Source organism: Hyalella azteca, unplaced genomic scaffold (genome assembly GCF_000764305.2).
Source record: "Hyalella azteca isolate HAZT.00-mixed unplaced genomic scaffold, Hazt_2.0.2 contig13161, whole genome shotgun sequence".
In the NCBI taxonomy this organism is placed as follows: Eukaryota; Metazoa; Arthropoda; class Malacostraca; order Amphipoda; family Hyalellidae; genus Hyalella; species Hyalella azteca.
Window position 1 is genome coordinate 9,699 of NW_025943092.1, and position 17,135 is coordinate 26,833.

Genomic DNA, 17,135 nt, shown 5'->3' on the forward strand with positions numbered 1-17,135 from the left:
TTGAGGAACAAACTCACAACTTTACATTGTAGCCATTGAGAATGTAACTCATTACGTTGACGACTTCTTGCTAAAGTCTACGGACTTTACAACCGATATTTAATTTAGTGTATTATGAACATTAAAACAAACTTACTGGGACAGTGAAAAAGCTGCAAGCTTTCAAAAAGACCATAAGGTTGAACAAAGGGCCAGTTCTTTTGCGCTAAGAAATGCCATAAGCCATAATTTCTTTAGCGGCGACCAGCATTGTACCTCTGCTGACGGTTATAGTTCTAAAATGCGAGGTGAAATTTAACGTTGACATAGAGCACGAAATCCATTGAGATAATCCAACTAACTCCCACACAGAAAAGAACTGTACAAATTTGTTCAAGTTTTAGAAGCTCGTAATCTTTTCAATTTTTATCGTGAGTACGTATCGTTCGCAGCAACTCCTTCATGGTTGACAGAAAATCCACCCGTACAATGAATGCCTACGCAATTCAACGTACGTTACAGAAAGCGTTATTTTAAGCAAATCAACAAATCGGGAACATGAATGAATAAGGGCGGCATTAAAATTGGCAATCACAAATTAAAAACGCAATGAAAAATATGGAAAATTTCAAGGAAAAACAAACCTATACAGTATAATAGCGTGTTCAATGGGATTTCACTTGAAGGCACTATTCACTTTTTTTTCGTCAGGCAGGAATTCTTAAAATGTAATCACATGAATCAGAAGTGAAATCTAAAACGTTATAATATCTCAGGATATCGCAGTGATATGCGTGAATGAGGTTGATGCAGGAGTTTATTTCCAGATAACTCGTATCAGGATTCTCAGTGAATCTAGTGAAGTATATCTGACGTCATACAGTTGTACCCTAATGCGCATTGAACACTAATGTATTTTGAACGAACACTAATGTTGTAAGGATCAAGCCATTTCTAGCTAACCCTAGGGTAATATTTGCCTCCGTAGTCTTAGTCTGTGTTCATTAGCCGGCCATCAGCCACTCTTGCTCTGGCCGCCAGCGCCATAGGTTAGTAACTAATAATGTTCTCTTGATAGGAAATCTTCATTTGTCTTGCCTGTGAATATTATGTTCTGTACCTTTGAAACTATTAAGGGGCCATGCTGATCTCTCTTGTATCCAATCCAGTTCCGGTTGGGGAGACTATCTACTATCGGACACTCCAGTGACCCGAGTTAACAGCAAGACTATCACAGCCGTGTTACCAAGTAGGCCTATGGCACTACCAGTCGTCTGTGCCTCTACCCGCCATCTGTGAGCCAGTCGTGTGGGCTACTTCCAGCCGTCCGTAACTCTAGTGCCAGTCGTCCGTAACTCTACCGTCAGTCGTACGTGGCTCTACCTCCAGTCGTCCGTAACTCTAGTGTCAGTCGTCCGTAACCTTACCGTCAGTCTTCCATAGCTGCACCGTCAGTCGTCTGGGATTCTCCCGTCGGCTAACTGCATTCCTTCATCGGATCTTGCCTTGTTCCTAAGTTAAGTTGTCAATTCGTTTATATTTCATTAAATTTATTGTGTGATGCGTCCATTATTACCCACCGGTTCGACTGATGCCGTTTAGCCTCTTCGATACCCTTACAAATGTATTTATCAGCTATAAATTAAAGATTGTTGAATGATATCATCTCGTAAGAATTTAAGAACTTAACAATCCCAAAAAGTTACAATTATTAGATTTAAATTTTAGCTTAAATTAATTCATTAAAAATGCGTTCATCTTGACTTCGAGGAATCATTTCATAAACTGAACTTCAAATTATCCAACATAGTTGCATATACATGGCCAAATGTTGGTAAAGCACAGAAGGCAATTAAACAAGGCAACTATTTTTTAGAATATCGCTATTACATGCAATTCATAATTTGATTGCACACTAATTTCTAGTAGGACAGGAAAAATCTAGCGAGAAACAATTTGCCAATAAACAAGTAACAAAAAGCAAGCCTTAATTAGATTTAGCTAAGAATCAATCAAGGAAAACTTTTGTTCGCTAAGCCCTTTCGAGAATTAGATAGACTTTATTTCCGTGATATTATAAAAGAAGACTAAATCAACATATTTTGGACAAGTGGAAAATAAAATATGTCTGTATGTGTCTGTAGTATATATGTACATATGTACTGCAGAATATTAGCTTAAGCCGTTGGTGACTTGAATGTCAACGAAACTTTCAACGTTTTACGCGTCCATTTCAATTATCTTATTATGAAACAGCAGTCTATCAAATATACGAGTATAATATAATCGAAAATACCTTGCCGATTCTTCGTTGCAATCAAGGGCCGCTTTCGGACTTCTGAATTGGTTACTTTCAAGTCCATCATTTTATTTTGCAGAACTTGAAATGTAAGAAGTCTCCGGATGATATTACAGAAAAACTATTTCATTTTCCAAATATTTTTTGGCTCTCAATCTTTTTGGTCATTAACTGTTAAAGGACTCGAGTGTTATTGATCGTCTTCTTAGGTGCTTATTTCTGGGGCGTGAGGCGCTCATTCATTCCTAAATTTTTGAAGAAATATCCCGGAATGTGCGACAAAATCAAATTTTTTGTTAAGGTGATTTACAGCAGCATATTCAAGGTGGCTTTTCCAAGAATGGCAGCGACGCTATTATTGAACAAATGCCAATGCTGGCGCCAAGTTGCTCCGGCATTGCAGCTTCAACAAGAAATGCCAGGTCAGCCTCTCCCAATTATTCCGTTAACAGCGAACACGGTCAGGAATCTGAAGCCTGTACTGTAATTAAATGCAACCACGGGAGGCCCTCGGCTTAATGGTTAGGATAATTAGACTCGTAAAGATCTTTTGTTTATTAAACCCAGTAATGTTGAATGTTTATTGAACCTTGAGATAACAATCTCGCAGTGTCCATTGAATTATTTGCACTTCCTGAATTTATTGCACTATTGATTTTTGAGATATTTATTTTAGTCACCAGTTTACCAGGAATACAAAGTGTATTTTCAATGGGGACTCCCAACTGGCTTTCTCGATTTTAAAACTGAAGTTTAAAATGTAATGCAATGTTCATAGTTTTTGTGATTAAAAGACATCCGCTTAAAATTGGAAAGACTTGCAAACTGCCGAACTGGCAAGGTCGCCAATATGTAAGGGTATCAGTGAGGCTAAACGGCATCAGTCGAACCGGTGGGTAATAATGGACGCATAACACAATAACAATAACCGATTTGCCCCGAACCGTTTTCACGCGTCTCTGTGGACATAGTCGGGCCACTCTTACCATCTTCCTCAGCGGACCATAAATATGTACTCGCCTTACGAGATTTAGCAGCGGGATTTCCCGAGATAATCCCTCTCAGAACTATCGATTCCGTTGCTGTCGCGGAAGCCCTTGTAGAATTTTTTTCTCGCGTTGGAATACCGCGCTAAATTCTGAGCAACAACGGTGCGTTATTTATCTCTGAGCTCAGGGGTGATCTCCATAAACTGTTGGGGGTTGCGCCCGTATTCACTATGCCCTAGATCCTAGAACCCCGAAACTTGCGGTCTAATCAATAGATTCAATTCCACTCTTGAACTATGCCTACGTAAACTGTGTGCTGATTTTCTAAGCCGGAAAACTTGAACGGTCTTCGGTGGCAGTTGTACACTAACACACCAAGGCAATTCAGCTTTGTCCCGCAACTTGTATATATGGGTTGTAGCAGTTGAAGACCTAACCCTACAATGCCAATTTTCCTCGCCACTTGTTTCGTGTGCCGCTTCATGTTCTAACATAACTTTCCTAGCTTTTTGTCAGTTACTGTGTTCGTGTTTAAGAAATTAATTCTTTGTAGTAATAAGTTGATTCGTAGTGCTTGCATTTACAGCCTACAATTGCCTTGTCGTTCGTTCTTAGAATTAAGATTTATTGATAAGCAGCTTATGAAGTCAAGTTCTTAAAGTTATACCGTCGTATGTTCAGAGCCTCTACTTATGCATGATAATTTGAGCATGGGCATACTGCATCTGGCCTAATCTATTCCTGCTTAACCTCTCATGCCGAACCTACATACGTCGTAACATTTCTCCGCCCAAAACAAACCTGAACGGACCTAATCTAACCTCATTGGCTGCAGAAAATGAGATAGGCGGGGCTATTTAGTAAGTACAGCCAGTCATTGGTTGCAGGAAGGTTGTGAGTCGGGACAGCGGGAATAGGTTAGGCCAGGATGAGGTTTGGGAGTAGTAGGCGAGACCGGATCGACCTTGCTGTCTTGAGCGATGGTAACGTATCTGGTCTGACGTGACCATATGTGGCAGATTAGTCGTTTTCTGGCAGCCGCCTGAACTGCCTCATTTGTGTCGAAAATACAGGCGTGAATGTAGGGGCGCAGCCGTAGGCCAAAAATTTTACTTTTAAATAAGCCCTGGAGCTAACGCCTAGCTTCACCATGTATTAATTTTATTCAGCCTCAGAACTAGAAGCCGCAGACCACGTTTGAACTCGAACAAGCGACACACTGCCGAAAGATAATAGCGCCGTAGGTTCTTCAGCCAATGTTTAAGCATGCTCGCTCATAAGCAGGCAGTTCCCCATCCGGCTGTATCTACTCCGACCTAACCTCTTCTGGCCTAACCTATTCACGCTGTCCCGGCTCACAACCTTCTTGCAGCCAATGACTGTCTCTACCAGCACACTTGGACCGCCTTTCTAACTTCTTGCAGCCAATGAGGTTAGGTTAGATCAGCTCAGGTTTGTTTTGGGTGGAGAAAGGTTGCAGCTCGTATAAGTTAGGCCTGAAGAGATTAGGCCAGAGGAGGTTTGGCCAGATGCAGTATGGCCATGTTTACCTTAGGCAAGCTTATTTTGTGGCTGTGGACATCCGGCGCTATGGCTTTGATCACTTGACATCATAGGCCGTTATGCACTCTAGCGTTCTTAGCTATGGAAAGGAATGTAAACTAAGTGTAAAGTTTGGCAATGCAGGCCTCCGGCATGCGCCCCGTGAATTTTACCATCGTTCAAGACACCTGCTTAAGAGCGACTATGTTAGAGTTTTGCCTGAAGACGCTGTCACCTGCAGGCTGAGTTATTTTTCTATTATTTAACAGTTGGATTTGTGGCCGCGGCTGCGTCCTCAATGGTCGGATCTGCAGTTTTCCAAAAATTGCAAATAAGGTCTTTTTTTTTGCACTTTCTTGGTGAATTTGGGCCCTCGAGGCTTTTTTGGCAACATGCCAAAGTTTGTTTATGTATTTGTGCTTGAAGCCTCAGACTTTAAAAATAGAGAGGTTATTGGGGTGCCTATCCGCGATAGTTATCGCGTTAGGATATTACCTGGACCTGAAATTTCATCCCAAGTGGGAAAATAAGACAGAATTGGAGGTAAAAAAGAAAGGAATTGATAAAAAATTGAAATTTTATTTGCAAATGATAAATATAGATAATTTAAAAAACTCAATTTTTTCGTATTTTGATACACACAGAAAAAATAATGGGTCATATTGTCCAATTAGTGACACACTTTCTGCACGTAGCACTGATACGCCTTTATTGCCTGGTCAAAGTGGGTCGGGGTAATCCACTTATGGCCAAAAAATGCATCGTTATTTGGACAATGTCACTCATTTTTCTGAGTGATACCAGTCATATCTTTTGTGTAAAATGTGGGTTTGAACTGGTAATTAATCAACTAGAATACTCATTACTCGGGCTTTCTAATTATTAATGGGATTACAATCAGGACTGCATGCGTGCGGAACGATCTGTCATGCACGACGCGTACAGTTTAATTATTTTGTGCTACGCAGCAGTGAAGTTCTCCCAAAAATTATTATACTAGCGCCACGACTTCAAAATACAGCAGCCAATTTGTGTTCACTTTTTCAGTAAGCCCTGTTAATCTAATCATTGGTTCAGTATTGACGTATATCTTAGGATCACAATATCAATATTGACTGTAATGCGGCAGTTGACAAGTAGAATGCATATCTCTAGACGCGCTTTGTAGTGAAAATATTTAAGCAGAAATTGAATCGTGCTTGACTATAATAATCGTTAATTGGCGTTACAGTTCAGATAAACGCTGGACTCGACTCCATTCGCTGTGAATACATGAAGGTTATAAGCGTTAACATCGGATAAATACTTAGTTATGAATAACAATGAGTTTAAACTTTTCGTAGTGTTCTGTATTCCGTTGGGTTAATAACCGTAATTTAATATCCAATAACAATAATTAATTTTCAATGTACACACGTAAAATCTTGAACGTTCGGTACTTGCATTAGCCATTTGTTGAAAAAACATTTAAATAATTAACTTTTTTATTGGGTGAGTCATGTCGCAACATGGTTAAGTCTTATATCAGTTCACATAGATAACGAGCAGGGCAATGCGCAGCCACTGCGCTGTACAAAACGTTACCAAAACGAAGAACTGATATGAATGCTTATCGATAGAATACATGAATCTAAATAACTTCGGATAATATGCTTAAAGAACATTATAAGACGCTATAAATCCAGCTGCCATCAATGCTGCAATTTATTGAGCAGATTCCGATGATGGATCGCATTGATTATAATTTACGGGGACTGTAAAAAATATTTAATTTTATGAACAATTTATGAATCCGGTCATGTGTGTATCGTAACGCAACGATAATTAAGCAACTCTGAAACTGAAATTTATTATGTATTTAATAATTGCGGACATGAAAAACAAGTATAAGTAAATAATTAACAAGCATAATTAACAAATCAAGTATACAAATAGTTCAACAACCAAGTATATTTTTTCGTGAAATATGTTTGCAAATAGAGAGGCATAATAAATAGGTTTCAAGCATTCATTATTAGCATTAGCAGCATTTGGTAGCATTATTTCTTGAAATTTTTAGATAGCAAAAAACCTTTATCAAATTCTTAAGTGACGCAGGATCCACTAAAACAAATTAACAAAATTCCTCGTAAAAAATTCTCAAAATTCCCACACGCAAGTCCGATAGTAAATAGTTAACTCGCATCCGCGTAATTTTATCACGTTTGCTTTGTTTCACATATCAGCGTCTCACGTTCAAACACATGGAACATTAGAAATAAAATATCAAACTAATTTTAAAATATATGTCTTCAGACTTTCCACAATATAATTTTTAACAGAACAATGCACTGCAGCTATAAACTTGTAGTCAAGCGTATTTTAATATTATTTTATTAAAAATTTTGGCTACTGCTTTCATCAATAATTTAGTACCTACAAACGAATTTTAGTATTTATAGCGGGTTGCTCTTTCGCAGCAATCTTACTAAGTTAAAGGTATTTTATTTATTGGAACATTTTCAATAACCTATAATTAAAACTCACGAGCAGTTCTGATTTAACACAAATATATCAAGGTTTCAAATGCGTTACCTTAATGCTTGGACCATTGACAGGGTCACTATACGTATATATCCGTTTTGATATTTAAGAAAAGAAAACTATATACTAAAAAAGTTATTGTATTAGAGAAATTATGTTAATGGCTATAATCTACCTATGCAAGATAATCTACCTATGCGAGATAATCTACCTATGCAATAAAGAGATAGTTTTTATATATTCACTATGTGATTATTTATATCACAAAAAAATAAAGCGCTAGAAATGTTCCAAGTCACCTCCGTTTTACGGCATTGAGCATGACTCATGCGCATTAAGTTATCGAGCGTAATTACGATGGCCACTGCTTCAAGATATTAGCCAGCTACCACGCATTGATCTATTTATCAGCTCATGACGCCATAGCGTTAGATAGTTGAATTATCGGCTTAATGACCGTCAATATATGAGAGACCACGATACGAGCGTCCTGGCAGTTGAGTGAAGGTGATAGTGGTGAACTGTCGAGAGGTGCGAATTTGGGCTGGGCAATGAGGAACATTGATTCTATTTAAATGCAGAAGTACCGCATTGATTTCTAAAATTTATTCAAATGACACATAATCCTTACAGAATATTACAGCACTAAATTTTAAATGCTCGAAATAAAGTATCCAAAACGGAATTTTACGCAAGTTATACATTTTTAATTTATACATAGTGAATGGATAGAAAATAATTTTAATCCACATTCATATTCTTCACGCGGCATAATTTGCAGCGTGAAGAATGAGCAATGGTGGCTTATGAATAATTCTGCAAAACTGTGCTTCTGGGACTGAATCTAACTAGTAGCTCGTCACATGGAGTCATTTATCTTGTGGATTTTATGGAAGAGAAGTTGTCGATTTTAGATAAAAGTTAACTTATTTAAATATTAATTGGCTGTTGGCCTATTTCAGTTTAAATATTGTAGTTATTGGGTGGTAGTGTTGTTTTTGGTAGTAATTTTGTTGCATTGTTGTTGTTGTCTTGTACTGTATTCTGAGGTTTTATCGCAGTTGTTTTGTAAGTAGCTGTCATTTCGTTGTGGTCACTTGGTTGAGTTGTACCTGAAAAATGTCACTTGTGCAAGTTTGAACTACTGTCTTTTTTATCGGACTGTTCCACGAGGCCTGTTCGTCGAGAAATCTTCTCAACGCTTAATCGTCCGTTTACGGATCATCTTGAATCATGTAGTTTATTCCTAAAAAGCATATTGCAGGTTTTAGTAATTTCACATTTCTCTTTTTCATACCAAAAACTGCATAAAAATTTAAATAGCTCTCTGGTTAATTTGTACAAAAAACTTTTTGTTTTAAAGACAATTGCGTTCCATTTTTGCCCAGCATTTAATTACTAGGTGCAAAAGTTGATCATTAAAATTACAGGATCGTGACGCAAAATGCATAAGACCAGAAAGACCAGCAGCGCGCTCATCGCTAGTCGTGAGTCTTTCCTGCACCTGATGATTGCCTTTACGGCACTAAATGATTGTTGCAACTGCATACGATGATTGTTATTACGGCACAAATGATGATTGCTTTTACGTCACGGAAAGTCGGACATGATTGCCTTTGCGGCACGTAATTGATTGTTGTTACACCTTACGACGGTTGTTGTCACGGCACAAACGATAATTGCCTTTACGTTACGCTTATGATTGTTATTAAGGAAAACTATGATTGTTGTTACGAAACATATGTTGATTGCTGTTACGGTGAATAATAATGTTGCTTTTACGGTGCATAATCACATGATTCACGGTGCATACTCACATAAGTGCTTTTAATCACATAATTTAACGCTGATAGTGATTACGTCGTACACGATGATTGCTGTTTTGACACCTACAATGATGCTATTTATGTAGCACGCGATGATTGTCTGTAAGCCATGTGCACACTGATTGTTCTATGCTCCACATGTGTTCTATACCTTAATATTACCTTAACCATGCAATAATATTATTTAAAAACAAACTATATAAGTAGGCTACTTCTTCCGCATGTAATAACTAATAGATTTTCTGCATTTTAGAACTCACAATTTTTTTCCGACGGGATCAAACGAGAGAACTTTACAATTTTTGACAGCAAAAAGATACATTCGTATATAAAAGCACACACCTCGTAAACGTGAGCGATTTTGAAGTTCAGGGATTTTAGTTAGTATGGTTTGCTGCACAAAAAATATTTTTTACTCGAAATAAGATAATCGGGAGCGATTTTACTATTGACACATGCAAGCAGTACACTTGAGGTGAAATTGATATGCTATTTGGCGCTTCAGTTTATCATGCGCTGCAACAGTGCCGGAGGTATTTGTATATGCGATTGTGATAAGGTTGATAACAAAACCTCATCAAAATTATTTGGTTAGGCTATTTATGCTTTAATTTTTCAAAATTATCATGAAGGTCGAAGTCAGGTTTCCAGATTACGATGCTTCAAAAAGCTTTATCTCATCATCTAGAGTTGGGTTTGATCTTATCAGCGACGATGATATCAGAGAAGATGATAGCATGATAGCAACCACACATTTTATTTCACCTGAACCGCCTCCTCTCAACCAGTCAGTCTCGACAAAGCGAAGCATCATACAAGTACGATTGAGCTGTGCTTCTCTTGATGAAACGAGATCATAATGTCGTCAACAGAAGGTGTTTAGAAATAACCAGTTATTAAATTAAAGCGATACATGGCCATAAAGATAGGAGTGTTATTATTAAGTTTTTACCTTCATCGTATATTTTAAACGCATGTGCAAAACTTCATTTGGCTATGGTCCACAAATCTCCACTTGTGATAATGATTTTTCCAGAAATGATTTTTTACATTAATTAAAATTAAGATCTCATTGCCTTACTTTCTTGATATTTATTGATTAACATAATCGAGCTTTCCTAGAAGGTCACGATTTATAAATAAATTTCTCTCATTTCTTTTCGATTTGCTGTGATTCTGTTCAAATTAATACTTGTACGGTTGAGAAAATGATTCGATGTTTTCATTATTCATCTCATGAATAATGAGAAATCAAAACTATACATTTTGTCGTATAATTGGGCTTTATTGTTCTGAAATATTGCTTGCTTTCAGATCCCATAAAGGACTTGGGCGTCAAGGAGGAAGATGTGGCGAAGATATTCTTCCTGAGCTGCCAGCCCGTGCATGTGAGACCTGAATGACGTACTGTACATATCATTTTGCGGCAATGCACTGCACACACTGCACTGTACTTCATTCATGTGCATTGCACTGCATTGCGCACTGCACACACTGCACTGTACTTCATTCACGTGCAATGCACTGCACACACCGCACTGTACTTCATTCATGTGCATTGCACTGCACACACTGCACTGTACTTCATTCATGTGCATTGCCCACTTCAGACATTTCATTTATCTATTGATGTACATTGATAACTGCTTAAATTGAACTGTTCTGCACCTTTTGCACTGCACTGCACACATTAAAATTTACTGCACACATTGCACTTTACTGCAAACATTGTACTGCACTGCGCATATTGCACTGCACTGAAGCATTTTGCACAGCAATGCATTGTGACAGCTAGTCAATTTCAAGAGACTGCCAAGCTATAGCTCAATTCGGCAGTTAAAATATTTAGGGATGAATTCAAATGCAGATAAAATAAATGAAATTCAGTAAATAAATGATATGGTGATAATTGATTCTCTGTGAAATTATTTTATCATGAAATAAAAAAAAGAACTGATATTTACTGAAGAAGATTTTTCTACAGTACCTGGGAAAATTATGATGAGATTTTTCTCATATATTTCAGGCCGAACACAGAGATGACAACAGTTGCGCCATGTGCAGGCTGCTTGAAAAGTTCAAGGTAAGTTTTTAAAGTTTCCAATAGAAAATTGATGCGCCTAACTTCAGAGTAAGAGGTTTCTCTATTAAAAATAGCGATTCGAGTTGAGTTTTCCCCCAAGATTCAACAAGAATACTATTATAGCCTAAAAATATTATTAATACTTTGGCATTTCAGAGTTTTTACCATTTATTCGACTTGAAACTTGAAGGATTTTTAAGGTATTTCAGCGAAACTTGAAGGACGTCTGTCTGAAATACTTCAAAAGGTGGGAAAGTATATATTTAAGTCAAGTGTTCATTTACTATCATGCTTTAATTGAGCTCACTGGGAGACTTTCGATTCAAACTGAATCCCGCCGGTCAAATATAATCTGGTATGCAAAGAATTTAAAAACGAAGAAAACATCAAGTAAATTCACTATATATTCATCGAAAATGTTTCGGCGACCAGAACTTTCATCAGTTAAAAAAATTAGGATAGGTTATTGATTGTACTTGTATTCTCTAATATTTTAATTGATGCGAGAGATGGTGTCCGAGAAGTTTTCGATGAAGATATAATGAATTTACTTGGCGTTTTCATTGCTTCTAAAGTTGATTGATTCCGTTTTCGATTTATGGGTTATGATGAATTTGCGTGCTACGAGCTACTGGCTTACTATCATCTGACCACCATCTGATTCTAATACACATAGATTTTCTTATGAATATAAATTAGAACTTGTAAGACGTAGAAAATGTATGCAGAATTTTATATCATTAAGATGTATTCGTTTAGTTTTAAGTTATAACAAACCTTCTGTGTGAAAAAATTTATGGCGGCATCTCTCAATATGAACGAAAATTTATTTAGGCAAGTAATAAAGAAATATACAAAAGTGCAAAAGTGACAAACAAACGAGTATTATATTTTAATATTAATGTCCAGAGGCTTTTTCTCTCTGTGCCAAAAATTGAATCATGAAGAGCAGTATAGACCATTTAAAACTTCTGCATGAAACCCTAATGACAAGGGATATTTTTTTTAGCGGTCAGCGGAGCTACAAATAAGTGATAATGTGATAATAAATATTTTTGTCGCTATTCGTGTAACAGCGGGAAAGGACGAATTCGCAACCTGAATTTTTTGCTTTGTTTTTGTGTTACCCATATATGTATTAAAAATTTCCTATCAATTTGACTTGTAGGAGTCTTTGGAAAAGGAGAGCATGCAGCCTTTGATGCGGGAGTTGAAAGTGAAGACGTTACGGATGTGCAGCCTCGATGTGCCCCTCTTGGAGATGCCAACTCTTGAGAGCAATTTCGCGGACCTGGACGATGCGATCTCCGTTCAAGACGAAGAGCTCTTGACTTTCACGGAGGTGTTGCAGGTGGTGGGCTACCCAGTCCCAGCGCTGCTGCAAGAAAAATTAGAAGCAGTGCTCAGTCAGAAACGTATCCCTGCTCGCCATACAAGAAGATCATCTGCTGGCAATGAAAATCAATTCCTTTCCTACACATTCAACAAAAACATCGGCAAAATATGCGAGTCGTTGTCTGCAGAGGAAGTTTATGCGTGAGTTCTGGAAAAATAGGGAAGTTTGGTTAACATGTCGTACGCCAGCAGGGCCTATACTTTCAAAAAAAGTTAAGAGATCGTTAGTTCATCCGCGAATCATTGACGGCCTTTCAAGCAAAATCCACCAACCATAGACAAGAAAATAGAGCGTAAGTACTTACGTTCACTTAGCAACTTTTGAAAGTATGGCCCTGCCCAATTCTCACTTCATGCTTCATTCTTTCTCGGGGGAAGAACGCTAGATGGCATAGCAGCTTATGAAGTCAAGTTCTTAAAGTTATACCGTCGTATGTTCAGAGCCTCTACTTATGCATGATAATTTGAGCATGGGCATACTGCATCTGTCCTAATCTACTCCTGCTTAACCTCTCATGCCGAACCTACATACGTCGTAACATTTCTCCGCTAAAAACAAACCTAAACTGACCTAATCTAACCTCATTGGCTGCAGGAAATGAGATAGGCGGGGCTATTTAGTAAGTATAGCCAGTCATTGGTTGCAAGAAGGTTGTGAGTCGGGACAGCGGGAATAGGTTAGGCCAGGAAGAGGTTTGAGAGTAGTAGGCGAGACCGAGCGACCTGCTGTCTTGAGCGATGGTAACACATCTGGTCTGACGTTACCATATGTGGCAGATTAGGGTACGCACACAGTGAAAGCAGGTTTGCCCCACTTGGACCGCCTTTCTAACTTTTTGCAGCCAATGAGGTTAGGTTAGGTCCGCTCAGGTTTATTTTGGGAGGAGAAAGGTTGCAGCTCATATAGGTTAGGCCTGAAGAGGTTAGGCCAGAGGAGGTTTGGCCAGAGGTAGTATGGCCATGTTTACCTTTGGCAAGCTTATTTGTGGCTGTGGACATCCGGCGCTATATATGGCTTTGATCACTTGACTTCATTCACTCTAGCATTCTTACATATGGAAAGGAATATGAAATAAGTGAGAAGTTTGGCAATGCTGGCCTCCGGCATGCACCCCGTGAATTTTACCATCGTTCAAGACACTTGCTTATGAGCGACTATGCTAGAATTTTGCCTGAAGGCGCTGTCACCTGCAGCTTCTAGATCTGAGGCTGAGTTATTTATTGTTATTTAACAGTCGGATTTGTGGCCGCGGCTGCGTCCTCAGCGGTCGGATCTGCAGTTTTCCAAGAATTGCAAATAAGGTCTTTTTTTGCACTTTTTTAGTGAATTTGGGCCCTCGAGGCTTTTTTTGGCAACACTCACATTCAAATTTATTTTTCGCGTGACCAATATCATCCAGAGACAGAATGGAAATGAATGTGTATCCAGCGCACGGTAAGCGTTCATTGCAAAATGAACTCTGTGAGATAGAGTAAACTCATTAGTTACTCAATGGCTTTATTGGACTAATTTTTAAATAGTTGATCATTTCTAATGATTTCCCGTAGGTTGAGGAAATTCATCACACAGCAGGGCGAAACACACGAGGACATGAAAGAGATGGCCGAGGCGGTGTCAGTTATCAAAAGTGTGGCAAGTTTGCAGGCGTCAAAAGCCATGAAAGATGCAGCCTTCTACTACATGATTCTTTTCATGTTCAAAAGTGGAAACCTTACCAGCCTCTACACCCACCAACTTGAGAGTTACTTGGAAGCAGCAAGATCGTTGCTAGATAAAACGAAGCCTCGTGACACAGAGCACATCACCAAAGCCATCGGCCAACTCAAAAGATATCAAATCACCAACAAGCCTCCTGGAGTCTGTATGATATTCGCTATGCTCGAAGGTCGTGAAGACGGCAGCAAGACAGACGTGGCTGACGTGAAGGCTCTCTTCGAAACTGAGTTCAATTACGATGTGTTGATCAAAATAAATCCATCGGTAAAAGATGTCAAGTCACTCATCGCAAAACTAGGGGAATCACGAAACATGTTCTACGACAGGTGAGACAATTGTAAATGATAACCGAAATTTTCGGTATTTCATCTTAGTAATGTTTAGAACAACTATTCTACTCTGTGACCATAAATTTTTTGTAGAGGAATAGAAGAATTTCTTTACAATAGAATGTTGTAGAGGACAATGTACGAAGATTAAATCTAATGTTTTGATCACTGTAACTAATGTTTTTCTAACTCTCCAAAAGTCTGGTGGTGTGGTTCATGGCTCACGGCGACAAGACTCACCTCTTTGTCAAAGACGGGCAGATCCATCGGCGTACCGATCTTATCCAGCCTTTCGTGGACATAGATTGGCTCAAGACTAAACCTAAGCTTTTCTTCATCCAGGCATGCGCGAATAGACGCCCTAGGTCATATGCACAAGGTTGGTTTAGGAACAAAACCGACATAAAAGGCTTTAGCATAAACCGCTGGAACTTAGCAGTGTATGAAGTACTTGATTGTGTCAAGCAATAACCAAGTCTACTGCGTGTAATAAAGAAATTCGTAATTTATGTTACATAACAAAGATCATGTGGTTTTGGAACTTAGGTAGATGTATTTTTTTCACATAGCAGACAGCAGAGGAATGCGGACAAGCACAGATGCAGTGGCACTCGGCATCGATGCAGGAGATGAGTGGAAGAAGAAGTATTTGCCACACGCTGACTTCACCAGCGTAAACAACTTCGCCGACACGCTGGTCTGCTATGCCACCATGTGGTACCAGCCTGCTGCACGCAACGAAGAAGGTACTTTAGAATTGACAGCTGCATAATGAAAATGTTTTCAGTCCAGTGTCCGCGATTTATTTCTGATTTTCAGAACTTTGGTTTTGCATGTGGCATACAGTTACCGACCAGCACACTCATAAGTGCATCATGGTTCCAAAATGTCTAGACCGGAGATCAATATATCTCGGGCATACAATTTTAAACAAGAAAATGGGATTCATATGCGTGACTGCGCATATTTTTTTTGCCATTGTATTATGAAGCATCCAAGCTTTCTGAATTATTCCTGGTTTACATTTTTTTACAGTCGAACACTTGGTTCCAATCTCAACTCAAGTCTTCCATCATAAATGTTGATAATTTTATGATCTAACTTCACCTCTCGGCAAACATGTTACTGATAACATATTTTTTCTTAGGATCGATGTTCATCCAAACGCTGCTTGACGCGCTGAGGCGCAAGGGCACCGACACGTGCATAGAGAACGTACTGCGCGAGACGACATACCGTATGAACTCCATCGTGTTGCGCGACGACTCAGACAGAACATGGAGACAGACGCCATACTACGAGTCATCTCTGCAGAAGGAGTTCGTCTTTCCCAAAGAGAATTAGAAGTAGAAGAGCTTATACTAGCGAAAATATCTATGAAAAGGAAGAAGCTCTAAGACCGAAGCTCTACCTCAGACTGAAAATATATTTGGAAACAGTGATGCTGGAACGTTTGATAAGGAAACATTACGAATTTGAAACTGCAATTGATAAATATGAAGTCAGACGCCAATCGTCTGAGCAGTGCATTGCGCTCTAGTCTTTCAGTTATATGCTGAAAATCATCGTTATAAACTATTTGCCTGATTTTTCTCTTTTCGATTGAAAATTGTATCCTGTGCTAATTTTTCTCCGTTTGTTGTGCTGTAGCGGCAGGCAGTACTAGATTGTTATACATCATATTGTCACGGAACAGTTGTGAAAACGCTCGAGTATTTTATAATCATGTTATGCGAGTAATAAGCTTTTAATATATAAGCACCTGAAACAGTTTTCACGAAATTTCTAAAATTATATGATTTTAAATAGATTCTTCATGAGTTTTCTCTATATACGTAGAATGCTATTATTTTGTTCATTTTGATTGATGAATTAGCGGTGAACTAATTAATCAATTTTGTAGGCTAAAAAAGTTAAGTTATTTAATAGACGTTATAAACAAGGTCTATTCGCATTTATTGCAACTCAGATGCTGAAAGGTGGTTATCAGCAGATGCTATATCTTGACAAGAAAAATAGTAACTAGTGACATGCGATTAACTTCTTATTTTCATTAAAAATAAAATCTATATTCGTATTAATAATCAATAAAGAATTTAAAAACAATATGAAAGATTTCAGGAAATTATAAACCCAAGTGCAAGATGAAATAAAAATTAATTTGCTATATTAAAAATTTCAAAATGATGCAAGGGAAGTGGCATTTTAATGCAAATTAATGGATTGCGATAGAATACTTTTTGAGTACCTGCGCTCAATGTGAAGGCAACGTTACAAGGAAAATGACATTCGCTTTCTCTATAAGTTGTTCTTCATGAAAAAATTATTTTTCTGCATTGAAGTGAAAAAATGTAACATGAACTTCAGGAAACGATACTTGACATGAAAAATAAATAATTTTTGTTACGCCTAGACAAAAATAATAATTTCATGATACATTCTTAAATAAAAGA

The 17,135-nt window shown here is 38.1% G+C and overlaps 1 protein-coding gene across 3 annotated transcripts; it reads left to right on the forward strand.

Annotated features, from left to right (window-relative positions):
* Positions 1-8,277: 8,277 nt before the first annotated feature.
* LOC108675143 lies at positions 8,278-16,625 on the forward strand. Of its 3 annotated transcripts, none has more exons than XM_018163133.2 (8): positions 8,278-8,819; positions 10,473-10,546; positions 11,185-11,241; positions 12,410-12,777; positions 14,185-14,679; positions 14,883-15,061; positions 15,255-15,428; positions 15,830-16,625. In XM_018163133.2, exons 1-8 carry the CDS (start codon positions 8,777-8,779, stop codon positions 16,024-16,026), a joined length of 1,587 nt encoding a protein of 528 aa, XP_018018622.1. In that variant the 5' UTR covers positions 8,278-8,776; the 3' UTR covers positions 16,027-16,625. The 3 variants fall into 3 exon arrangements, with proteins under 3 accessions (XP_018018622.1, XP_018018621.1, XP_018018623.1); XM_018163132.2 differs by having other exon boundaries at positions 8,623-8,819; positions 15,252-15,428; XM_018163134.2 differs by lacking the exon at positions 8,278-8,819 and adding an exon at positions 9,629-10,033 and having other exon boundaries at positions 15,252-15,428.
* The last annotated feature ends 510 nt before the right edge of the window (positions 16,626-17,135 follow it).